Here is a 24157-nt window from a genome sequence, read left to right on the forward strand (position 1 = left end):
TTGGGACCTAATAGGCGGGGACGAGGATGCACGCCCGGCTGTTCGCGTCGGCTGCTGCGCGGCCGCAGCAAAAGCGGCCCTGGCAGTTGCCCCGCGGAGAGGCTTCGGGACTGGGCTGGCGTTTTTGCTTTTGTTCAAGCGCGACACCGCTTTCGCAGGCTGTGTGGTGGAAATCGTTGCCTCACCTAGCCCCTCTCTGGTGGCAGACTCACGGGGGGTCAGTGTATGGCATGGGCCTCCTTTTAGCTTTCCACCCGTGAAATACCCCTCGCGTTTTAAGGAGAAATGAAGCTGAAGCAGATCAAGTCTGCCTTTTCTTAACCAAAAAGGTTAAACTCAGAGCATGAGAGCACTCATTGGAGCGATTTAACTTATCGCTTACTTTATGATCTAAAATACTAGGTGATCTATAACACAACATTATGCTCGGTTACAAAGACATGACCCTGACCACAAAAAGTTGTTAGGAAACAAAAAATAACCACTACACTAAGGAAGATGATAAAATAAAACCTTGTGGTGAGTGTACAAACAATGGATGCTTCAAACTAATGTTCTGTGCCTAAATATATACAGTAGCTGTTCACCTAGAAACCTGCGTATACTCAATATTTTCATTAATTGCACAGTTCTTAGGCTAATCTTTCTTTCAGGGACCATTTCAGCTTCGCTTTCCCTTGCGGTGCTCTGCTGCCGCTGTGCCTAAAGTTCATTATTGGACTTGCTTCGGCAGCAGAATCTCACAGAAACACTTAAGTGAACACTTAAGTTGACTTTTGGGAGAGGGCCGTTTCCTCCATTAGTGAGAACGATGGCTTCATTTTCCACTTGAGACAGCAGTTTGTCGCCTTTAAGTAGCGCTGCCCTGAGGTTGGAGTTGTGTGTGCCTGATGCTGACTGCATTTCAGACCCAGCGGGATTTAGTCCGAGTGCAAGGCCTGTGGAGTCTTGCAGGATGGTATCTTTCATTTCATGCCTTGCTATAACACGTGGCAAATCACAGAGGAAAAATTATGGCTTGTTTGTGTTTGGAGCCGTGCTCCTCTATTCAGAACAAATAATCTATCTTTACATTTCTAATCTAAAATATTTTATCTGTTCAGCTTATTTTTAGAAGATGATTGTTAGCTCTTGTAGTGAGGCTGTTGGTTGACACCACCTGTGAAGTGGCTGGATTTCCATTTAAATAAACACAGTGTGATGACAGCGAGATCGCTAACAATATTCTTTTCAAAATAAATTAATAAGCTCCTTTTCCTGACAACTCTGATGTTTCATTTTTAAGTTTAAGCATCATCATCAAGTTACTGAAATTCCCCTATTAGCACGTCTGTTCAAGAATTAATAGGCTTTGGCCTCTTAGTTGACATAAATTAGGGAAATACTGACTGGGAACAATGCAAGTGAAGTGGAACACGGTTTATGAAGTCTGTGACAGTCAGATGAGGGTGGTTTTCAGGGAAGGGTTTTCAACAGGGGGAGGACTTCTGCACCTGCTGCTGTGCTTTTTCGAGGAAGAGGCTGCTTTTGTGCCTGCTGCCTTACATAAAGGGTCTATTTTGGGCCTGTTTAAGATTTGGAAGCAGAACTGAGAAAAGGAGGTGGTGTTTGGTGCTGACGTGTTATATTTGATATTGACACGGAGGCTTCTCGCTTAGCGTGAGTAATGGTTTTCTCTGGCAAGCAAGTGTTATTTAAGCAATAAATCACAATTCAATAGCTGAAAATTATTATAAAATCTCACTGTGTATGCAACACCCTAGTACATCACAGATTAAGCTCTTATCTTTTATTTATGTTTATTTGCAAGGATTTAATGATTAGTTGACAGATGCCTTCCACTTTTCACTACCATAACAAGTCCACAACTTGTTTTAATAAAGCTCAAGCCTCTTATTGTCCAATCCAGATGAAATTCCCTACCTTGTTCTGTTTTTTGCACCTTTGTGTTCTTATACCTCATGGGTATTGTCTCACACAGCTTGACCTATAGCAGAACAATGATTGAGGAGCTGCTGATCTCTCCTGTGCTCTATTTTTCACAAATTGTTCTCATTTGTTCTCCTAAAATATGTTGCGTACGCCTACTGTTGCTAATTGGTAGTTGGGCATAAAGAGGTAGGTGAGCAAAATTAGTGTCTGAGCATAAGAGAGCATGAACTTTTTTGCACGTTCAGTCTCTGGGCTCATTACCCGTCAGCACGCTTCTGGCAGGAGATGGCGAGGGGAAGCCTGGAGAGTGAGATGTTGAAACTCGGTCGTGTCACGCTGCTGAGTATCTTCAAGTAAAGCCTCTCACTTCGTAATGGCTACTTTGCTATTTCAGCTTTTTGAGTAGATCAAATAATAAAAAAAAAAATCTTAGAACTAGGAAATCAAAGCTACAAAGCTGCTGAGTCTTTTTTTCGATTCATTTTTCTGGAAGAAATGATATATTCTACAGTTTCTTCTGTTTCAGCCGCATCTCTTGTTATGACTGGAAATGATGACTTAAGATGGAAAAAGGGAAGGTGACTGGGCATAGATTGGGCGCTGTTCAGGTTGGCGGGGAATGGCGTGCCCTCTTCCTCCTCCCACGCTGCCAAAGCTGGCATCCTTGTGTGCGGGTGGGTGAAGGGGATACGTGGGTTCATTTTGCCATACTCCGTGGCAGCCCTAGTCATTGCCAGACTTGAGAAATCAGTGTCTTAGTTGGGCATAATGTGCCACCACAGGCTGACACCCTCTGCTCCCCACCTCCCTTCCAGAAATAAAACAGCCAGAGGGCTGTGTCTGGAGCGGCCAAGTGGCTAGTGAAGTTCAGTTGTATATTCTGTTCTTCCAGCTTGCTCGTTTGCTTCATGGAATAAAAGTTTCTACGATCTGAAGATGTGAAAAAAATTAATTTAAGCACTCAATAGACACATGTCCACGTCCCTTAGTTTTGTCACAGGTAAAATCAAAGGCAGAAGTAGCGATGGAGGCAGAGCTGTGTTTCTGTTCTCGAGGTGGTTGCCTTCAGGTTTCTGTGCAAGAGGGATGTGGTGTGATGCTTTATTGCAGCAGCCTTTAACGTGTGATTTCTGTGCATAAATAGGTGCTCTCTGTGGCCAGCGAGCCTCACTGAGAAACCTCAGGGACTTGACTTCCAGTGTCTTGATGCGTATTTTGCTTTACAATTTTCACTTTTAGTTCGAGTTAGCATGAAATTTTCACTCACTCTGAGCTTTGTGTTGATTTGTGCGCAGGGCAGAACGATGCAGTACTCTGAAGTGGTAAGTCTCTACCCTTGAGGCTGATACCAGCGGATGGGTTTTTCTCTGCTGTGCGTCACCTGCCAAAAATCTTTACTCCCCAGCTTGTTGCAAACACTGCTGTTGTGTATTTGTTGTTATTATGCAATTGCCTGTTTGGATCCTTCTGTTTTGCAGAATTGCATATACTCCAGTTGACTCTGTGCCTTGACAGAAAGGGAATGCCTGTGCTCCAGTCCTGGCAAATCCTGCCTAGCGTTAGCAGAACAAACAGTCTGAACTATGGGCGCCTGAGTTTAGAATAACTCAAAGGTTAATGGATCTCTAACTGGGAGAGCGATTGTTAAAGTGGCTGACCCGTTGATGCTATAAAGGGGAAACATTTGCAGTATTGGAACTATTTCCTTAAACTTCCCATGTGGATAGCGATGCTGATGTCCTGCTCTGTCTGCTGGAGGACTCGGTCCTGAGGAGGCGGGAGATGGGACACAAGGGAAAGGATTCTGTTCTCATAACTTTGATTTGGAAAGAGCATGTGATTTTAATTATGTTGTCTTACATCTCTTAATAGATAGAACGTATTCTGGGCATCGTGTGGTGCTGCTGTTGTGCTGTATACAACTGATATCTCCTGTTCTCCTATTGCAGTGAATCTGAACTTGTCTTACATCTCTTAATAGATAGAACATATTCTGGGCATCGTGTGGTGCTGCTATTGTGCTGTATACAACTGATATATCTCCTGTTCTCCTATTGCAGTGAATCTGAAATCCTGCACCATGACAAACAATATGAGCCTTTTTACTCTTCCTTCGTTGCACTTTCTACACATTACATCACTACTGTGTGTGGTCTGAGTAAGTGTTCCCCGTCTTTTGCTTCTCTTGCGTTAAGACTAGGATAAAGTAGAAGTAAACTAGAACTGTTGTCCTTTTGCTATTTGTCTCGAGCTCCCTTTCTGAATCAGACTTTAGGCAGAGCACATGAGGCCAGCACTGCTAGCTTTTGTACTCTCAAAATGTCAGATGGAAAGGGAAACTTGTCGATAGGAGTGTTTAGCCACCAAGTACTGGGTGGCATTGACTTTTTGGTTGCTTATTCATTGGCCTGACTTCATTTAGGGCAAATGATTTTTTGGTCAAATGAAGCATTTAAATCTGTTTTCAGGATTTTTACACTATTCTTTAGCAGTTAGGTTACTGTGTTGGAATTAATGATCAAGACATTGTGACTCAAAATACTTTACATTGTTTTGGCTGACAGAATTTGGCAGTTTCAGCAGAAAAGTGGGTTTGCTCAACTTGTTTCGTGTCCTTCAGTGCTTCTGTCAGTATTAAATTATGTTGCTGGGGAAGCCATGGTATCTGTCTAAATTACCTTGCCTGGGTAGAAGGTATTACCCTTGCTTTACTGACATTTCTTATGTTACATTTTAATGAGACTGAATTTATATTGCATCTCTGTGTTAGGCATGATAGATTGTGTATGCGTGCGTGTTGCACGGCATTCTGTGTTATTGAAAGCATTAAGAATGTCTTACAGTGAATTATTTAAAAACTTGTATGGAGTGATGCAAGCATCTGCTTTTTTCAGTACCAAGAAACCAACTGCAATCAGTGGCAGCTGCTTGTAAAGTCCTGATCGAATTCTCACTGCTGCGTCTTGAGAACCCAGATGAAGCGTGTGCTGTTTCACAGGTGAGCACAGATTTTGACTGTGTGAGCCAGCCTGAGTGCAATAATGGACTTTGGCCTCTAATTCCAAAATATTTGCTCTAATGTTGCATAAAGCAAGATTAATGAGGTTTGTAAAGTATTTAAGGTGTACCACTTTGGTAGAGACTGATACCTGCTGAATCTTCCCTCTGCATTCTTTACTCAGAATTTCAGCTCGCGAGCAAGCTGAAATAAAGGTGACCTGAAGCCCTGGTTAATTCTCCTGCTGTTTCCTACAGTCTGATTTGCTTTTGTGTAACAACCTGGATCAAAACTGTTCATTGAGTTTTTAAAGATGGATTCTTCCCCAGTTGTATTTTATTCTTCTGGGAAAGCTTAAATGTATTTCAAAGAGGAAAGGCGTGTGGGAAGTGTTCACAGAATGTGGCATCTGATAGGGCCAGCTTTAAGCCTTAGCATGTCATAGGAGAGAGCGCTTTTCCGTAACAAGCACATGGAACAACCTTAGTGACCTCAATTACCTGCAATTAGTAAGTCGTCATGGTCTTTGGTATGAGATCAGAGTGGATTTGAGATGTTGCAGTGGCTTTACTAGCTGAAGTTGCAGTATTCTTAATGCAGCTGCTTAGAATAAACAGTATCAAAGAATTATTGGAATCAAGAGAGTTTAAATTCTACTTGATGTCTTTTTCTTTGTAGAAACACCTCATTCTACTGATAAAGGGGCTGTGCACGGGCTGCAGCCGCCTAGATAGAACTGAAATTATTACCTTCACAGCAATGATGAAATCGGCCAAGCTGCCTCAGACTGTCAAAACCCTCTCTGATGGTAGGTGTTTTAATTTATGGTTTTGTCGCTGTGGCACTTGAGTTAGGCACAGAGGAGACTATGGTTTTGATGTATGAAATGATGTTGTTTTGCTGTTTCCCCTGCAGTAGAGGACCAGAAGGAGCTGGCCTCCCCAGTGAGCCCAGAACTAAGACAGAAGGAAGTGCAGATGAACTTCCTCAATCAGTTGACATCAGTCTTTAACCCTAGAGCCTCGTCATCACCATCTATCACGCCAGACACGCAGGTAGACAAACAGCCCTAGAATAGAAACAGTCTGAATTTTACCATTAATAGCACTGGTGCAGGCAAGGACAGACGGCAGTAAGTGGTAGTTTTTTTAATACACATGCGTAAAGAAAACCTTTCTTAAGTATTTAAATCCTACTTGCATGTTGAGGAATGGCAAACAAGAAAATACTGTTTGCATTGTATTGGCAATAGTAGTTTTGTTGCCTTGCAGAAGCTCATGTTCAGTGATATTTATAGCTCATTTGAGTTCCGCTGCTGATGTGCCTTGCTCCTGTGTAGAGACTTATTGCAATTCCATATATTTTTAATGCTTCCATGATATATTTAGTATGTGCTTGCTTTTAGGTGGAAGGAGAGAGTGAGGATCAAGCTTCCACAGATCAAACCTCCGCAGCAAAGACAAAAAGCATATTCATCGCTCAGAATGTAGCCAGCCTGCAAGAACTTGGTGAGAATCAGCTTTTTAGCATCGGGGGAAAAAATGCTAGAGCAAACGACTCGCTGGTGTTACACCTTAGAGCTCTGAATGGGAAGAGACTTTCTGACCTAAACCTCTTTAGGACTTGCTTGGTTGCATGCTGATGTTACCAAGGGAGGTTTGTGGCTGTAATGTAGTTTTCTTCATTGCAGAGGAGATGAGCTCATTATATGTGTATGCAATCGCTTTGGGTTTTGGGGGAAAAAAAGGCGGACAATATAAAATAGCCTATGGGATGGATTACTGAGCAGGTCTGAATTAGACCTGGTGTGCCACGTAACGTGCACGCAGAGCTTTGTGACGCCCGTTACGAGCACTGGCTGAAAACTTCACCATCTGCTTTGCGTGTTGTAAACTAGCCTTTATCCTATTGCCTCATCTATGATGATATTTTCTCACCACAAAGAATAATTAAGTCAATTACTGATGACCGTTAGGTCTGTTCTGCTTAGCAGCTCTCCTGTGGAACAGTAAAAATAACACTGCTATTTTTGTTCGGTAGGTGGCTCTGAAAAACTGCTGAGAGTGTGCCTGAACCTCCCGTACTTTTTGCGGTACATAAATCGATTTCAGGATGCGGTGTCAGCCAACTCATTTTTTATTATGCCTGCCACAGTGGCAGATGCCACTGCTGTTCGCAATGGGTAAGAGACTGTCGTCACTCCTCTTTGGTAGATGCTGGGCACACTGTATGACAGAAAATAACTATGCTAACTATACAGTATCAGCCATTGTGCTGCTCCTGTGAGCTGTCTGATGTGTACATTGCATTGCTGAACCTTGACATGTGTTGTTACTATAGATTTCATTCGCTGGTAATAGATGTGACCATGGCACTGGATACTCTGTCTCTGCCTGTATTGGAGCCCCTGACACCCACCCGTCTCCAAGATGTGACTGTTCTTGCTCTCAGCTGTCTCTATGCAGGTGAATGGATTTCCTAGGTTTTCTTTGGAGCTTTAAGTTGCTCTCACTTTTGTTACCTGCATGTTTGAGGCTCAGCCCGCAAGTAACCTTTATTTCTCATGAATTTGAAGGCTGTGCAGCGTACTGCGTACTCTGGTGACTGGGTTAATATGAAAATTGTTATAGTGATGCTGAAATTCTCATACATTCTGCGAATGTTCTTGTCGGTATCTGAGAGAGAGACTGGGTGACTCAACACCTTCTTAATAGCCTGTAATTTCTGCTCTTATTTTTTTTATGTTCAGAGCATAATAATTTTTGCAATGCTTACGGCTTCAGCTTAATTGGTTATACCACCAAATCAAGCTTGGTTATACTCCCAAATCAACCTTGTTTCTCAGGAGTTGTTTAATTACACAAGAATCCTGAGTGTTTAATTGGTATGGGTAAGATTTTAAGAGAGATATGGCAGTCGAGTATGAAGATTGCCTTAAAAATGGTGTTGAATTACATGGTAAAATGTTTCCTCCTTTAATTGTTCTCCTGTGTTTCTGTAGGACAAAACTTGACTCTTTTGGGGGTACTTCAGAAAGATTTTTTAATCTGTCAGCTGTAATATTGAGTATTCCCAGTTCCATTGAGTTTATGGGCATGTTTGATACCGCTTGTTTTAATGTGCTAAGTGGGAACATTGAGTCCCGAGATGGGCTCTTAACATTACCTCCTCTTGTTTTCAATCAGGTGTGAGTGTGGCAACTTGCATGGCCATCCTGCATGTGGGTAGCACTCAGCAGGTACGAACTGGGTCAACAAGTTCCAAAGAAGAAGATTATGAAAATGATGCTGCTACTATTGTACAGAAATGTGTAAGTAGATGAGAGAGCATTTGTTGCTTTCATTCTTGGCAAGTGAAGTGCGTAGAACTTACATTTATTTGGATTGCAATAAATATCTATTATTTCTAGTCATTAGACTTGCTGATAAAGGAAGTAATGGGGTGGCTAATTGTAGAGGGCAAAATACAGGTGTATTTGGAGTTTTAAAAGTATGTGTCGTGGTTTATTATTGCCCAGTGGAGTGCTTAAACGTTACTGTGGTTTTGGATTTATTTGCAGCTTGAAATCTATGAAATGATTGGACAAGCCATCAGCAATTCACGCCGTGCAGGGGGTGAGGTAAGATTTGCATCTTGGGAAGTTTTTTTTCATTGTTTTTGTGCTGGTATATTTTGGCTTTTGGATTGACACTATTTTGTCTTTTTGGTGCTTCTTTTTTTTTTTCTGTCCCACTTTCACTTCTGGGGTGACAGCATTATCAGAACTTCCAGCTGCTCGGGGCTTGGTGTTTGCTAAACAGCCTGTTCCTCATCTTGAACCTCAGCCCCACGGCCTTGGCTGATAAGGGAAAGGAGAAAGATCCATTGGCTGCTCTTCGCGTCAGAGACATTATTGCTCGTACTAAGGAGGGCGTTGGGTCTCCTAAACTAGGACCTGGGAAAGGGTATGTAAATACCCCACTGAAGTAATCATTGTCCACGTATCTAACCATGCCCAGCAAGCAACTGCTGGTCTTGTTGGTCTCTTGAAATTTTATCCGCGTTCATAATTCAAGTCTTGATTCTTGAAAAGAAGTCGTCTTCTTCAGTTTACCAAAGCAGCCACTTCACTCAATTTAATGTATGTATATATTCTTTTCCCCCCCTCAAATTACATTATATCCTGTAATTTTCTTCAGGCATCAAGGGTTTGGTGTTCTGTCAGTGGTGCTAGCAAATCATGCTATCAAATTGCTGTCATCGCTCTTTCAAGATCTGCAAGTGGAGGCATTGCACAAGGTATGTAGGTAGCATGTACGTTCTTCTGAAACATTTTGCCTTCTCCACTGAAACACACTTTAAATTCTCTTTTCGATGCCATCCTCCAGGGCTGGGAGAGTGATGGCCCGCCAGCCGTGCTGGATATCATGGCTCAAAGCACATCCATCCAGAGAATTCAGCGGCTGATAGATTCTGTACCACTCACTAATCTGCTGCTGACTTTGCTATCTACTTCCTACAGAAAGGTAGGAACTGGCATACAGATAGAGAACTTCTGTAGCTGAACCACTCCTACAAAGTGTCATCTGCATGGAAAATTCTCATTTTGCAAACTGTCACTATGCTAAGAAGAATTTAGAATTCTTCTTTCAGAAGCTGTCATCCAGGGCCTCTCTCTTTCCTCTTTTCAGAGGCTGTTAATTTCACAAACTTGTTCTAATAAAATTTTTCAGTAAGCTCAGAGTATTTGTGAGTTTAGTGAGAAGATGAAAAGGCTGTATTCAAAATGGATGCTTTTACGTTAGAGCTGTTACTTGAAGTGTTGCTTATAAGCCTGGCATAGATTATTTGTTTTCAACCATCCTGTGTAATTTTTAATACAACTTAATGGGGGGAAACCTTGAAAAACTGTTAAGAAATTAGTTGAGACAAATTTGCTAGAAGAAAATTAAAATGCATTAGGAAGTTACTCTTGTTTTCAAATTCCTATCTTTCATAATCCTAAAATTTAACTTGTTCTCATGTTCTTCTAAGGCTTGTGTCTTGCAGCGTCAGAGGAAGGGCTCCATGAGCAGTGACGCAAGTGCCTCCACTGATTCTAATACTTACTATGAGGATGATTTTAGCAGCACTGAGGAGGACAGCAGCCAAGGTAATAGAGTTTGCAGGAAGCAACTTAACGATGACATAAAATCCTGACTTCACATTTAGTGGAAATCTGGCTACTGGTCTTCTGCCTTCTGGGACTGAATGTCATGTAATGCTGAAAATATGAAATAGCTTGTAAGATCTGTTTGGCAGAAGTAATGCTGGCTGTACTCTTTTATGTAAACTAAAGCCAGAGTGGCTGAGATTTGGCAGTATTTGCTTAAGAGGAGAGTGGAAATAATTTCTTGTTGTAAATTCCTGCTAAAGCTGTAAAAGTGCCTAGCCTGGTGATTTGGAAAGGAAAAATGAAGATAGCAGACACCTTAACTGTGCTCACAGAAACTCTTTTTCAGGCCTTTTCTAAGCTGAGTATTTTGCATAAGGTAGTTGCTTACAATATTATGCTTTTGGTTTTCCTGCCTTCTATGTTAGATGATGACAGCGAACCAATCCTTGGGCAATGGTTTGAAGAGACAATCTCTCCAAGCAAAGAGAAAGTGGCCCCACCGCCACCCCCTCCACCACCACCTTTGGAGAGCTCGCCTAGAGTGAAAAGCCCTAACAAACAGACTGCTGGAGAGAATGGGAACATCCTGGCCAGCCGTAAAGATCCCGAATTGGTATGGGAACGTCTTCAGGCTTAATGAAATAACTGATGTGCTGTACCGTTGTTTACTTGTGTGGCTAGCTACATTGACAGACAACATGATAAGTGTCAGGTATCTTTAAGTATGTTGCTGATGGAGAATTAGTGACTGTCTTGGCTTTGAGGAAAGACATTTTTTCTACTCTTCCCTCAGGTGGAATATCACTATATCTGTTACTGCCAGGGGAGCAAAGACAGGGTAGAGAGAAAATGAGAGCAGAACTATAGCAAAATGACTTTGCTGATAGAATGCTTTTAGCTCCAACTCCGCTGGGTAAAGACAAAAATAAATACTGCAGTCGAGAAGTGAGAGACTTGCAACCTTTTCAGAGAGTTCTAAAATCAGTCCTGATACAGAACTTCTTTCCTTTGAGGGTGACAGAGCACTGGCACAGGCTGCCCAGGGGGGCTGTGGAGTCTCCTTCTCTGGAGATATTCAAAGCCTGCCTGGATGATGTCCTGTGCAACCTGCTCTGGGTGACCCTGCTTGAGCAGGGGGGTTGGACTAGATGATCTCCCGAGGTCCCTTCCAACCCCTGCCATTTTGTGATTCTGTGAGAACACGGAGTGCAGTGACCTGGACTGCGATGAGTAATCCTATACTCCACTGCTGGGGTGGAGTTAGGGGACTTGATTTGTTTTGCTGGTGGTTTAGTTTTTATTTCATGTTGTCTGACAGTCCCTCTGCTTTTGTTGCTTCTATAGCGTATTTCTCTTTTCAGTTTTTGAGCCTAGCTTCAAATATTTTGAACTTTATCACTTCTTCGATGCTGAACTCCAGGAATAACTTCATTCGCAACTACCTGAGTGTGTCTCTCTCAGAGCAGCACATGGCTACGCTAGCTAGCATCATCAAAGAAGTGGATAAGGACGGGCTTAAGGGTGAGTGAGCAGAACTTCTCTGTTAGAGAACATGGACTGTAGGATTTATAGGTGTATGTTTTCTTAGTTTCATGTGGAAATTTTAAATGTAGGGGAGCAATGGTAATAAACGGCTTGATCCCTGTCTTACAGGCACATCAGATGAGGAGTTTGCTGCTGCGCTGTATCACTTTAACCATTCCTTGGTGACCTCAGATCTTCAGTCCCCTGCCTTGCAGGTAAGTCTGTGACTGAACATATAAATAAAATTAAGAAGTATTAGAGTCTGTTAATGTCTCTACATGGACTCTCCACACCTAGAGTAGTGTGTTGATGATTCCATTTGGCCCTAGAATATATTCTTCTGCAAACAGAGCTTGGAATATTTTGGATCCAATGAGTTGGATGCAGTCATCCAGTACAAAACATTCTGGAGAGTGTAAACTTAATGTCTAGAGTTCAGATTAATCCACTGAACTTTGAAGGTGATGAAAGCTGAAAAGGAAATGAGTTTGTGTATTTTGTTTTGGAGAGTTGCCTCTATGCACGTGAGGCCTTGGAATTCTCTCAGGAGAGAATCAAATTAATCCTTTGGCTTTCATGTACTAACTTTGTAGCCTCTAGGTTTCTCTGCTAGGTCATGGGCTGAACTGACTTAGCACAATAAGTAGAGGTTATAAATCTGCTTACCAATCAGTGAATTCAATCCCTGTACTTTTGTTGACTGTTTTCTAATGTATTTAAAATACTCTGTTGGTTTTGTTTGGTTTTTTTTTTAAAGCAGTTGGACTTTTCAGAAATATGCCTTTTTACTATATTTGAAAAGAAGCAAGCATTGCTGTGATCAGTCAAAGGGGTGACCTTCCAAATTCTTAGATACTGCACATAGTAGCATACTCTCTCCTGCTCATTAATGCCATTTTTTTCTGCCTTGGTGTAGAAGTTGAAAGTTTGTTGTGTTTTAGGTGGCAAAGTGACAGTGTAAGTGTCCCTTGGTAGCTATGCCATGTATTTGAGATAGGAGTGATAATGCTGTGTGAACCCTTACGAGCACTGAGAGCCCTGCTGCTTATTATCTATATCTATCTAAGCAGATCATGCTTTTAATTAAAGCATCAGACAGGACTTGCCTCTTTTTAACAAGCCTCCATTTTGTTCCAGAACACACTTCTTCAGCAGCTGGGAGTTGCCCCTTTTTCTGAAGGTCCGTGGCCTCTCTACATCCATCCTCAAAGTTTGTCAGTGCTCTCACGGCTTCTCCTGATTTGGCAGCATAAAGCCACTGCCCAGGGAGATCCTGACGTTCCAGAATGCCTCAAAGTTTGGGAAAGGTGAGATAATTTCGCATTAAGCTGAATGTCAGTCATCTCTTACCCCTCTCGTTTTCTATCAAGTGAAAATTCTCTGGGACCAGTGTAACAACTGTGTGTGTGTTCTCTCAGGGGTGATGGAGGAGCAGAGGGTCAGTCTTCCATGTTGCTGGAGTCCTTCACCTAGAGCATAGGAAACAAAACATAGAATCACGATTTAAACAGGTGGAGGCTGAATTACTTGCAGAAATGCTGTTTTTAAAAAAGGAAAGTGAATGTCTTTTTTCAGCACCTTTCTGGTAGGTTCTGTTATGATGGCGCCAAGATTTTTCCTCTCTTTGCCATTACCTGAATGTGAAAGTCTCTGATAGGGTTTAGCTGACTTAAAGCTATCGTGGACCGCCTTTCCTGTAGGAACAAGGTTGCATCTCTCTTTCTCCCTTTGAATGAATGTTCCTACTTTCCATCAAATGCGTTTGCCGCTAATTGAATTTCTGTAGGTTTTACTGTTTGCATAGTCTCTTTCCAATACATAATGTTATGAATAATTTGAGAAATTGCCAGCATTAGAAGAATAAACAGGAAAATATAATTATGAAAATATTTCTCTAGCCTCTAGTTAAAGCTATTTTAAAGAGGGATCTCAGTAAGCAAGGGGAAAAGTAAACTTTATAAACTTCCTCTCCCATTGTCAGGTTTGTGGGCACACTGAAGCAGAATGCCTTGCAGGGGACTCTTCCCAGTGACACAGAAGATCTGAATGTTGAACATCTCCAGCTGCTGCTGCTTATTTTTCACAATTTCTCTGAGAGGGGCCGCAGATCTATCATGATGCTCTGTATCCAGACAATTGTGGAGCTGACAGTGAACATGGATACCCAGCAGTGTTCGGTGCCGCTTATCGTGGCACGTCTACTCTTAGTATTTGACTACCTGCTCCATCAGTATTCCAAGGCCCCTGTGTACTTATTTGAACAGGTAAGACTTTCAGATCATATTCTGGGTATTTAGTTGGTCACCCAGCAGAAATCTGTAACAGGCAATTGCTTGGTGTGTTCTGGTCTCTCCATGGCCTTTGCGAGTAAATCAGTTTTGATGTTGTTACCAGCCTTTGGAGTTATGATGTGTCATTTAAGTACAGTTGCTGGTTCCTAACAGCAGGTTCAGTTTGAGTGTAAATTCCTTGTGTAACTACTGTCCTAATAAATCCTGTTAAGGACAGGATGGATGCCTTATCTTTCAAAATCTTGAGTATTTGGGTATTTAGGCACCATTTCACAAATACCTTGTATGCTGTGTCTTTGGTTTAGCTTTTTGCTGTTGAGGTTTTTGGCACTGTTGTCCTTGATAGGATGCTAGTTTTTTGCATGTGGCTTTTTCAGTTGTTGGGAGCTTGACCACTGATTTGAACTGCTCATTCCAGAATAAAAATCATCAGATAGAGTCCAGGGCGTCTTCCTTCAGAAGCTGGGAATGATTGTGTTTTAGCAACAAGATTATTTGTCTTTGATGGCTCTTTTTCTATTGGTGGTGGTAGTGGTGGTATTTCCCCCCCCAGCCCTCAGCGACCTGGATGCCATGTGTGGTTTTTTGTTTGTTTTTAACTTAGGTGCAATATAATTTGCTGACTCCCCCCATTGGCTGGGTGAGTGGATCCCAGGACAGTAATAGACGAACATCTGTCCCACTTTATCATGGGTTTAAAGAAGTGGAAGAAAACTGGACCAAACACTGTTCATCAGGTAAGAAAGAAAATGTAAGGAATTTTTTATTCCAAGATTTGCTTTTACAGATAAATGAGAGCCCTTCCTGTGCCCTGGTGTGGGTAGCTTTTCCTGCTTTTAATGGGCATAGTTACAACAGACAGATAAAAATGCATGTAATGCAAGAAAAGTTTTATTAAACAAAATTGTTGACATCTAGGAGCATGCTACAAGTAATTCAAAATAAGTGTGTATTTATTATGCCAGGACTGTATGAGTAGGAAAACCTTGGCTGCATATACCATAGGTTAAAAGCACGTATAATGTGTCCTGGAGCTAGCTTAGTAGAATGTGAAATTTGTCTTAACATGTAAAAGGTTGTGGGGATGGAGGAAAGAGGATAACACAATTCTGCCTGATTATAACTCACTTAGAATATTATTTTCTGTGCTCATATTCCAGACACTGTTCCACAGCCCAGATTCTACTGCATCCTATCTCTAGAAGCTTCTGAAGATGATCTGAACCGTCTAGATAGCATGGTATTGGGATTTCTGTTTTAAAGACCTTTCTGTAAGCCTAGAGGGCCACATTGATTTAACAAGTGTAAGGGAAAATAGACAAGAAGGAAAGCCTTGGTGAAGCAGCTAGAGCAGAAATATTTCACCAAGCAGAGATAAGAATAGTGGCTGAATAAGGTAATGATCATTTTTTCATAAGCAATGATGCTGACCTGTCATCTCTTGCAGGTTTGTGAGGTCCTTTTCTCTAGGACTATGAAGTATGATGAGCTTTACACAGCCCTGACCTCGTTACTTGCAGCTGGGTCACAGTTCGATACACTCAGGAGGAAAGAGAACAAAAATGTCACTGCACTGGTAAGACTGTGTCTAGCTGTAACGTTGTCTGTGTTGACGAATAACAAGTTTTCAAACTTAGTCTTTTCAAGCAAAGTATTTAACCAAAATATTTTGGACAGTGGTTGGAGTAATGGGGAACTTAAAAATCCCGTATCTGTGGTAGTGTTTATGGTGGTGGTACATCTCATATGAATTTTTAATTCATAATATGTTTTAGACTTGCTGTATGCCTCTGGTAATTCCAGGACGTCTGGCCAGAGCGTAGAATAATTTTGTGTAATCTTTCCTTTTTCTTTTCTCACTCCTCTTTGCTGCATAATTTATTCTGTAATGTGACAGAAACTCAGTCCAGTATGTGTTCATCTGATTTGGCACATCTACAGGAGTTTAGAGTATCTGATGAGATAATTTCAGTAGCTGTAATGACTGAAACTGCAATCTTTCTTTATTAATCTGTCCAACTGTACCTTTGTTTAGGAAGCCTGTGCACTTCAGTACTACTTCTTGATACTGTGGCGGATACTTGGGATTTTGCCTCCATCCAAAAACTACATGAATCAATTGGCTATGAACACACCAGAGATGAGTGAATGTGATATTCTGCACACATTGCGCTGGTCTTCCCGTCTGCGCATCGCGTCTTATGTCACGTGGATCAAGGTACAGCCTCATCTTTCTAGGGATGTTTTGTAATGTTGTTGACAGTAAGAATGTCACCCTCTTGTTCTTCCATGCTGACTGCATGTGGGATTTGTTATGTGGGCATGGTGGTGAGAAATGGGAACTTGTGTCTGTGTTTTCTGAAGCGTTCTAGCCTGATAATTGGCAGTGGTTAATTACGGAGCACTTTTAAAGCGTGACAGGTCTTTTTTTGGCCTCTGTAGGATCACCTTACCAAGCAGGGCATGAAAGCTGACCATGCTGCTTCTCTCATTGAACTGGCCTCCAGCAAGTGCAGCTCAGTGAAGTATGATGTGGAAATAGCAGAGGAATACTTTGCTCGACAGGTAAGGTGGTGTGAATGCAGTTGTGCATAAGGAGCTTCTGTTTTTGTGGAATGATTTGCACTTACTGTTACATCCCTTTGTATTTTAAGATATCATCTTTCTGTGGTGTTGATTGCACAACTATTCTCCAACTGCACGAAGTTCCCAGTTTACAGTCCATTTACACCCTTGATGCTGCAATTTCCAAGATCCAGGTTTCTCTAGATGAGCACTTTTCTAAGCTAGCTGCAGAAACTGATCCACACAAGTCTTCAGAGATAACCAAGAACCTCCTGCCTGCTACGCTACAGCTTATTGACACTTATGCGACATTTACCAGGTACAATCCTTAGAGTTGCTAGTAGGAATACAATTTTCTTCTGTGCATAGGGCTTTCTTTGCGTTTTGTTGTTTTCCTAGATGTAGGTGCTTTATTTTTATAGTCCAGTATAATTCTTGTAACTTATGTCCTCTAGAGTGTCGATTCTTTTAAAAGACTAAAAAGTAGCTTCTCAAGCCATGTATGTGAAGTTGTTGTTTTTAAGTAGCCTTCTTGTCTGATCTTTCAAGACTTTTTTTCTTGCAAGAAGCTTGCAAACCAGCTTTTCCTCCAACAATGAAACCTCCTCTTACCACTCTCTAGGATAGTGCTACTTAAGGTTATTTCACTGAAGTGATATTGAGACAGACCATTGAGAAAGAGAGGGGGTTTAATTCTTACGTTAAGAGTCTGAAGTCTTCTAAACTCTCATTAGAACCTACGTAGAAGAAAGTGAAAGTAAATCAGCTTTTTCTTTTGAGTGGGTGCTTTTCTGGGTAAGCATCTTGAGAGGAGGCAAAAGCCCAGAACTCCCTTAGTGGTATAAGACAAAGTATGGGGCAGAACTTCACAAGTTTGCGTTCTTATCTGTTGCTATATTGACATGCTTACATCTGAAATGCAGAGCTATTTCCTGAAATAAATTCCTTTCCATTTTGAATGCAGATCTTACTTGCTACGGAGTCTCTCTGAAGAGGGCTCCACTGAGAACAAACCCTCTGAAGAGAAGCTACGAGGTTATGCTGCTGTCCTGGCCATTGGATCCAGCCGCTGCAAGTCAAATACTCTAGGTGAGGGAACTGGATAGTTCAGGTTCTCTCTGTAGGTGAAGCTTTCTACAATGCTGCCAACATTGAATTTCAAAGGTGTATGCTGGCTAATGTGTTCTTGACTGCTTTGTTCAAGGGAGCACATTATCCTGTCAGCACCAGACTGGGAAGTCTTTTCCTTTTAATATCCTAACAACTGAAAAAGTTGGGCAAACCTCGAAAGTAACTATCATTTTGGGCTTATCTGGCTTATTGAAATGCTTTTGTAACCATGCTGGTGCTCCAGTGGCATGGCATAGTAAGGAGAATTATGAAATGTTGATATGTTGAAGACTGCTGTGAATTACTATTTTTGCCATGTTTTCTGTTGTTTTAATAGAGTGAAAGAAGGTGGGAAGCCCTAGCAGACTTTAGAGATAATTTTGACTTGTAGAAAAGCATGAAACTAGCCCTCAGTAGAATTACAGCTCAACTTAGCTACTGTTGTGTCTTAATCAAATGATCTAGTTTTTAACAGTGTTGTAGAAGCATTCTGGTTTTCAATAGGACCCATGAAATTACTCAATGACTTATGATTCTATATTAATTGCAGGTCCAACACTTGTTCAGAATTTGCCATCTGCTGTGCAGACTTTATGTGAATCATGGAACAACATTCACACAAATGAGTTTCCAAACATTGGCTCATGGGTGAGTCCAGCCTCGCGGATGGATCTGGTCTGATCTTAACTCCATGAATTGCTAGGAATGGCAGGCAGTGTGTCTTTCTGTTCAAGATAAATGGTTCTGATTTTTGTGCGTGTGTGTCTCAATCCTTAGCGCAATGCCTTTGCGAATGACACGATCCCCGCAGAAAGCTACATCAGCGCAGTTCAGGCCGCCCACCTGGGTACTCTCTGCAGCCAAAGTCTACCTCTCGCAGCTTCCCTAAAACACACCCTTCTCTCCCTGGTCAGACTCACTGGGGATCTCGTTGTGTAAGTGATGGGTTTTGTATTACATTCTTGCTGTATAGGTCGGTCTTCATCAGACTTTCGGGTGCAACACTTAGCGAACTGGCACTGTATTTTGAACTAAGCCTTTAATGGAGTTACTTTTGGTGTACAATTCTAAATTCTAAAAGAACAAAAAATAGCTTTTCTGTGCTGATCTGGTATTTCTCAAAGTCAGACTCCCTGAGAGAAACCTTTAGTCCTTTTTGTTAAATAGGGACTTGAAGAAACTGAGATATAAACTGAGGCAATATGGATCTAGCTAATTAATTTCTGTTTTGTTGTCATTCACTTGTGTGATGTCTTCAAAGCATAAGGAAAAGGTGAAATGAAGGAATTATTTTTTCCCCAGGGACTTACTCTAAGATAGTCCGAAACAAATAAATAGTTGTTTACACTGCAGGCAAGTCCAAAAGCTGTACTGTGCGATAGTGTGACTGTCTAGGAAAATGTTGTAGTTGTATCTGCAAAAGTGACGTATAGAGTTTTCCAAATGAGAACAATTTTTCTGAGAGAAAAACTGGCCGGGTCAGTGTATTTATCCTGGCTTTCTAAAATGGGTTTTTATCACAGACTTCCATCCAGGCTTGTGCCTTACTTGTGTGACCTCTGATTTATCCAGTAAGGGTGTTCTCTGACATATCATACAGTGAATTAACTTGTTTTGTTTTTTTTTCAAGCTGGTCAGATGATTTGAACCCACCACAGGTGATTCATTCCCTATTGCCCCTCCTTTTGGAGACCAGCACAGAGAGTGTGGCAGAGATAAGCAGCAACTCCCTAGAAAGGATCTTGGGCCCTGCAGAATCAGATGAATTCCTGGCACGTGTTTATGAGAAATTGATCACAGGATGCTATAACATTCTGGCCCATCACTCTGATCCAAACAGGTAACGGGCTGTCTGGCTTGTAGTTCTCTTCAAAGAAAGCTGTACACAAAGAATTACTACAGTATGTTTAAACATCAGTGTCGGCTCTTGAACAGCACAACAGAAAGGCGAAAAATCAGCTTATTTTTATCTGTTGAAGACTTCTATACTTGTAGACTAAAAATACAAGATATTTTATTCACGTTACCAGAATCTTCAGCACTGCCATTCAGGCAGCATGGATTTTAGTCATCTCTTGTAACTCTGGATGGAGCATGTATGTATTTGGATAGTTTTTTATTTAAGCAAATAGAAAATTATGTAAATACAAGCACAAAATCAAAGCTGAAGATGCCGACCTAACTTGCTTTATATTCCTTTGTCTCTATTCTTGCTGTTTATAAGGATGGCTAATCCCTGCTTTATCATAGCAAACTAGCCAGATTTGTGCTTCCCACCCTTTACTCTCTGTGTGTATAGAGGGAATAAGCTTGATGCGCAGATATTGATTCTATCCATCTGAAACATAAAACCATTAGGCATGATAATGTTGCATCTTTTTAACACTGATCCTCTCTGGATGGATGGTATTCAGAGGGAGATCTACTGCGCCTTCTGGTAGAGAATGTAAACGTAATTGGATTTTACTTGCAGGGTGCGTGGTGGAGTGGGGATGAGCACAGGAGAGAATGGGGAGGAGAATGCTCTAAAAAGAACAGCCATTTCGAGGAATTTGTAATGTGAGGAGTCTGAAAGGTCTAGATTATTCGAGGTTTCTGACTGTGTAACTTGCCTACAGCATCACATGCCGCGTTTTTCTGAACATTTGGTTGATTTGCTGGTGTTTATGTTTATTCATCAATTATTTTTCTCTTGTCTCTTGGGAGGAGAGCTGCTTTCAGCTAGTGGGAAGTTTATTAGAATTGTATTAGAAAAAATGATTACTTCTTAGCTCTCAGAATTGTTGAAATTGCTTTTATATAGTCTCATTTAATATGCATCTTTTGATCCTCAGTGGCCTGGATGAGTCCATCTTGGAGGAATGTTTGCAGCATCTGGAGAAACAGCTTGAGAGCAGCCAGGCCCGAAAAGCCATGGAGGAATTCTTTTCAGAAAGGTGAAGTCATCCTGAAAGTTGTAGCCCGAGGACTTTACTTCTTTTCCTTTTTCTCTTAGCTTGTCACTGTCAACACCTAAGTGATGTTAACGTCATTGCACAGGAAAAGACAGAATCCTGTAAGGATGGGATACTCTTCAAGCAGCGCACTAGAGTGTGAAAAGATTTTCTGTGTGGGAAAGGACCTCTGTCACTCCAAATAAAATATTCAGCAAGTTCGCATAGTGATCATCAGTGGGGAATCTTGCAAGATGATTTTTTTGTCAAAGGCATTGTAAGGAGGTTTTTCAGAGATGCTGGCCTGTAAGGCAGTTGCAAAATCCCAAGTTCTCTCAGTGCTTCCTCGGTGCAATAGGTTGATATTTTTAAGGGTGGAGGCGGGGTGTTGGCTTGGCTTAGAATTATTAAGGCAAGTTGTGATGGAAACAGCATCACACAACAACAGTGTTCTGAAGAGGGTGAACTGGAGGAAAGTTTTTCTCTATTAGAAAGCCGACCATTATCTGGTTTTGCTCTTGTTCAGCGTTCAAAATGGAAGCAGTCTGGTGGCTGGCTGTTGTACTTTGTTAACATGGAAGGGAAGACAAGCAACAAAGTCTTGAATTTGGTTTGGAAATGAGTACGGGACTTTTTGTGACTTGATATGTGGAGAATACTGATGTGCTACTCAGGACCTCATTAGATTACAGGTTTTAGTCTGAGCTAAGAGTCTGCTTTTTGTTTGAAAAGCAAATCCTGTGGCTTGGCTGCTGTGCTGAGCATTGTTACACAAACTATTACCAATCTTAATTGTGAGGGGGGGTATAACTAAGTTCAAATGAAAAAAAGGAATGGGTTGTCTTTTACAAAGCTGACTTAATTTTCCCCCTCCATATAGTGGAGAACTGGTCCAGATCATGATGGCGACAGCCAATGAAAACCTCTCAGCAAAGTTCTGTAACAGGGTGCTGAAATTCTTCACCAAGCTCTTCCAGCTAAGTAAGTGATTGTTGAATCTCTTCTGTCCTGCCTTTATCCACTGTTCTTGTATTAGACTGTGATATGAAGATGTTTGAAAGAAAAGCTGTGAAAGGAAGTGGAGTGACAGCTTCACACTTTTAATGTAAAGCCATCTTCAAACGTTCATTTTTAGCATCTGCCACTCACTAGTAATTTTCTCCACCAGCTGAGAAGAGTCCCAACCCCAGCCTGTTGCGACTTTGTGGCTCCTTGGCTCAGCTGGCTTGTGTGGAGCCTGTACGTCTCCAGGCCTGGTTAACCAGGATGACCATGTCCCCACCCAAAGATTCAGATCAACTGGATGTTGTTCAAGAGAACAGGCAACTGCTGCAACTCTTGACAACTTACATCGTTCGGGAAAACAGGTAAAGTACAGCCTTAATAATTTCTTTTGTGTGCTGTTCATTTCTTTCATTCTCTAGATGTGAAAATTACTTGTGAGTTGCTGATGGCTTCTTGTTGTCAGCTTTCTGTTTGCCAGGTGTGGCTGTTTGCTCTGAAAGCGTTGCTGTGTCAGTGCTCCCACAGTGCAGAGCTTAGCTCTATTTCAGTGGGTGACGTACAGTGTCTGAAACTTTCTTCTTTTTGATTAGCCAAGTCGGAGAAGGCGTGTGCACTGTTCTGCTGAGTACTCTAATACCGATGGCAACGGAAATGTTGGCCAATGGTGATGGCACGGGCTTTCCTGAACTGATGGTCGTGATGGCAACTTTGGCGAGTGCAGGACAAGGTGCAGGACACCTCCAGCTTCATGGTGCTGCTGTAGATTGGCTAGGCAGATGGTAAGAGCTAACTGTATACTGCTGTTTGTTCATTTGCATCACTTAAACTGATTTTTTTTCCCCACCCTGGTAATTTGGGGACGGAAGTTCACGTTTACTGACACATGCTTATTTTTTAGCTTATTGTTTGTTGTTTGGAATATGAAGTATCTGAGAGAGGCTGATCTCTGTGTCCCCCCATTAAGAACAACCATGTGGTTTCTTTGTCTTTTCCGCTCCTGGGGGTTTAATTACTGCATTTGTAAATTTCCTGTTGCCAATCTAAAGTGAACTGAATGCTTGAAGCTATTGGTAAGAACTGAGTTTATACTTCCCAAAGGCTGCCAGTTGTAGTGATCACCTCCACTGTTTTGTGTTACAGCAAGAAATACCTGTCTCAAAAGAATGTGGTAGAAAAAATGAATGCAAACGTCATGCAAGGGAAGGTAAGACCTGTCTATTGCTTAACTTGCAGGAATAAATCTCAAGCATGAGCTGTAGCAACTGTCTTGGTTTGGTTGGATAGGGCGAGTTTTAAAGCAATTTGGTTAGGGGGATGGTTATGTTTTCTTGCCTTGTAGCAGCTGTGACGGGATCTAAGTTGCCTCTCATTTTCATTCATCTCTACTTTATAGCACGTGACTATCCTGGAGTGTACGTGCCATATTGTCTCTTACCTGGCCGATGTCACGAATGCACTGAGCCAGACCAGTGGCCAAGGACCAAGTCATCTTTCTGTTGACGGAGAGGAACGGGCGATTGAGGTGGATTCAGACTGGGTGGAAGAGTTGGCAGTGGAGGAGGAGGACTCGCAAGCTGAAGATTCGGTAGGCAGTAGTCACAGTTAATGCTGCAAATGAGGTGAAGATTTGTTTTGCAGTTTTCAAATCAGAATTACTCAGGTTATAAATGAAAATTTTGTTGGTTTTGTTTATTCCTAATATAAGACTGAGTGAAGAAGCCTAGTTGTCAGATCTGGAAGACAGTATCTGTCATTTGTGCATAGATCTGTTGACTTTGTGAAGTCAACAGAAGTTAAAAGCTTTTTTAGAAGAGAAAAAGGAAAAAATGGAGTAAGATCCGTTTGTTCCTGTTGGTTTGTTTGTCAATTACTAGCTTATATGTCAACAAGCAACTTAGATTAGGCTTTTAAGTGGTGGTGGGTGGGGAAAATAAAGCTGTTATTAATTCTCTAAAATTTATCATCCCATTATATTATTTTTGTTCCTGTTTTCTTTTTCTTGATTCACTCTTTTGAGTTGCTGTACGATGTTGTCACCTTCACTTTCCATGTAGTTTGATACCAGCTGCCTTCCTTTAGCTAGGTGGTGCTAAAACTTGCTGTTCTTCAAATGCGCATTTAGTGTCTGAGGAATGTATTCTGTACCGTGTGCCATCGCTGTAGCTGCAGTTATAATGCCTTTCTAAAGCAACTTTCTTCTTGATAGGATGAAGATTCTCTTTGTAATAAGCTCTGTACCTTCACCATCACACAGAAAGAATTCATGAATCAACATTGGTAAGAATCTCAAACTTGCATTCAGAACTTCAGACTGATATTTCTGGCTATCGAAAAGGAAACAGTCTGTGGAGCCTTCCTGACGCACTGTATTTTATAACTCATGGCTTATTTTGTGTGAAAAGGAAACAGTCTGTGGACTGCAGTCTGTGGAGCCTTCCTGAGGCACTGTATTTTATAACTCATGGCTTATTTTGTGCAGGTATCACTGTCATACTTGCAAGATGGTTGATGGGGTTGGTGTTTGCACAGTTTGTGCTAAAGTTTGTCACAAGGATCACGAGATATCTTATGCCAAATACGGATCGTTCTTCTGTGACTGTGGAGCCAAGGAAGATGGCAGTTGCCTGGTAAAGTGTCTTCATGTCAACATACATGCTGTGATTTC

At 41.5% G+C, this 24157-nt stretch overlaps 1 protein-coding gene across 1 annotated transcript in view; it reads left to right on the top strand.

Moving 5' to 3' along the window:
- The first annotated feature begins 2217 nt into the window (after nucleotides 1–2217).
- Nucleotides 2218–24157, top strand: part of UBR4 (ubiquitin protein ligase E3 component n-recognin 4) — a 77791-nt gene continuing 55851 nt past the window's right edge. Inside the window, exons 1-38 of the mRNA XM_035901868.1 lie at nucleotides 2218–2285; nucleotides 3228–3254; nucleotides 3993–4090; nucleotides 4827–4930; nucleotides 5609–5738; nucleotides 5846–5985; nucleotides 6336–6438; nucleotides 6971–7112; nucleotides 7271–7395; nucleotides 8116–8240; nucleotides 8490–8549; nucleotides 8684–8874; nucleotides 9109–9208; nucleotides 9298–9435; nucleotides 9944–10061; nucleotides 10490–10677; nucleotides 11426–11585; nucleotides 11718–11803; nucleotides 12726–12895; nucleotides 13570–13852; nucleotides 14484–14616; nucleotides 15040–15119; nucleotides 15327–15455; nucleotides 15915–16097; nucleotides 16322–16444; nucleotides 16534–16763; nucleotides 17409–17533; nucleotides 18105–18202; nucleotides 18332–18489; nucleotides 19185–19394; nucleotides 20389–20490; nucleotides 21368–21468; nucleotides 21656–21854; nucleotides 22083–22271; nucleotides 22633–22696; nucleotides 22886–23077; nucleotides 23699–23769; nucleotides 23972–24119. Coding sequence (XP_035757761.1) covers nucleotides 2218–2285; nucleotides 3228–3254; nucleotides 3993–4090; nucleotides 4827–4930; nucleotides 5609–5738; nucleotides 5846–5985; nucleotides 6336–6438; nucleotides 6971–7112; nucleotides 7271–7395; nucleotides 8116–8240; nucleotides 8490–8549; nucleotides 8684–8874; nucleotides 9109–9208; nucleotides 9298–9435; nucleotides 9944–10061; nucleotides 10490–10677; nucleotides 11426–11585; nucleotides 11718–11803; nucleotides 12726–12895; nucleotides 13570–13852; nucleotides 14484–14616; nucleotides 15040–15119; nucleotides 15327–15455; nucleotides 15915–16097; nucleotides 16322–16444; nucleotides 16534–16763; nucleotides 17409–17533; nucleotides 18105–18202; nucleotides 18332–18489; nucleotides 19185–19394; nucleotides 20389–20490; nucleotides 21368–21468; nucleotides 21656–21854; nucleotides 22083–22271; nucleotides 22633–22696; nucleotides 22886–23077; nucleotides 23699–23769; nucleotides 23972–24119 — 5091 coding nt within the window. The remainder of the gene's footprint in view (nucleotides 2286–3227; nucleotides 3255–3992; nucleotides 4091–4826; nucleotides 4931–5608; nucleotides 5739–5845; nucleotides 5986–6335; nucleotides 6439–6970; nucleotides 7113–7270; nucleotides 7396–8115; nucleotides 8241–8489; nucleotides 8550–8683; nucleotides 8875–9108; nucleotides 9209–9297; nucleotides 9436–9943; nucleotides 10062–10489; nucleotides 10678–11425; nucleotides 11586–11717; nucleotides 11804–12725; nucleotides 12896–13569; nucleotides 13853–14483; nucleotides 14617–15039; nucleotides 15120–15326; nucleotides 15456–15914; nucleotides 16098–16321; nucleotides 16445–16533; nucleotides 16764–17408; nucleotides 17534–18104; nucleotides 18203–18331; nucleotides 18490–19184; nucleotides 19395–20388; nucleotides 20491–21367; nucleotides 21469–21655; nucleotides 21855–22082; nucleotides 22272–22632; nucleotides 22697–22885; nucleotides 23078–23698; nucleotides 23770–23971; nucleotides 24120–24157) is intronic.

The sequence above is a fragment of the Egretta garzetta genome, unplaced genomic scaffold, assembly GCF_000687185.1.
Source record: "Egretta garzetta isolate BGI_Z169 unplaced genomic scaffold, ASM68718v1 scaffold69, whole genome shotgun sequence".
In the NCBI taxonomy this organism is placed as follows: Eukaryota; Metazoa; Chordata; class Aves; order Pelecaniformes; family Ardeidae; genus Egretta; species Egretta garzetta.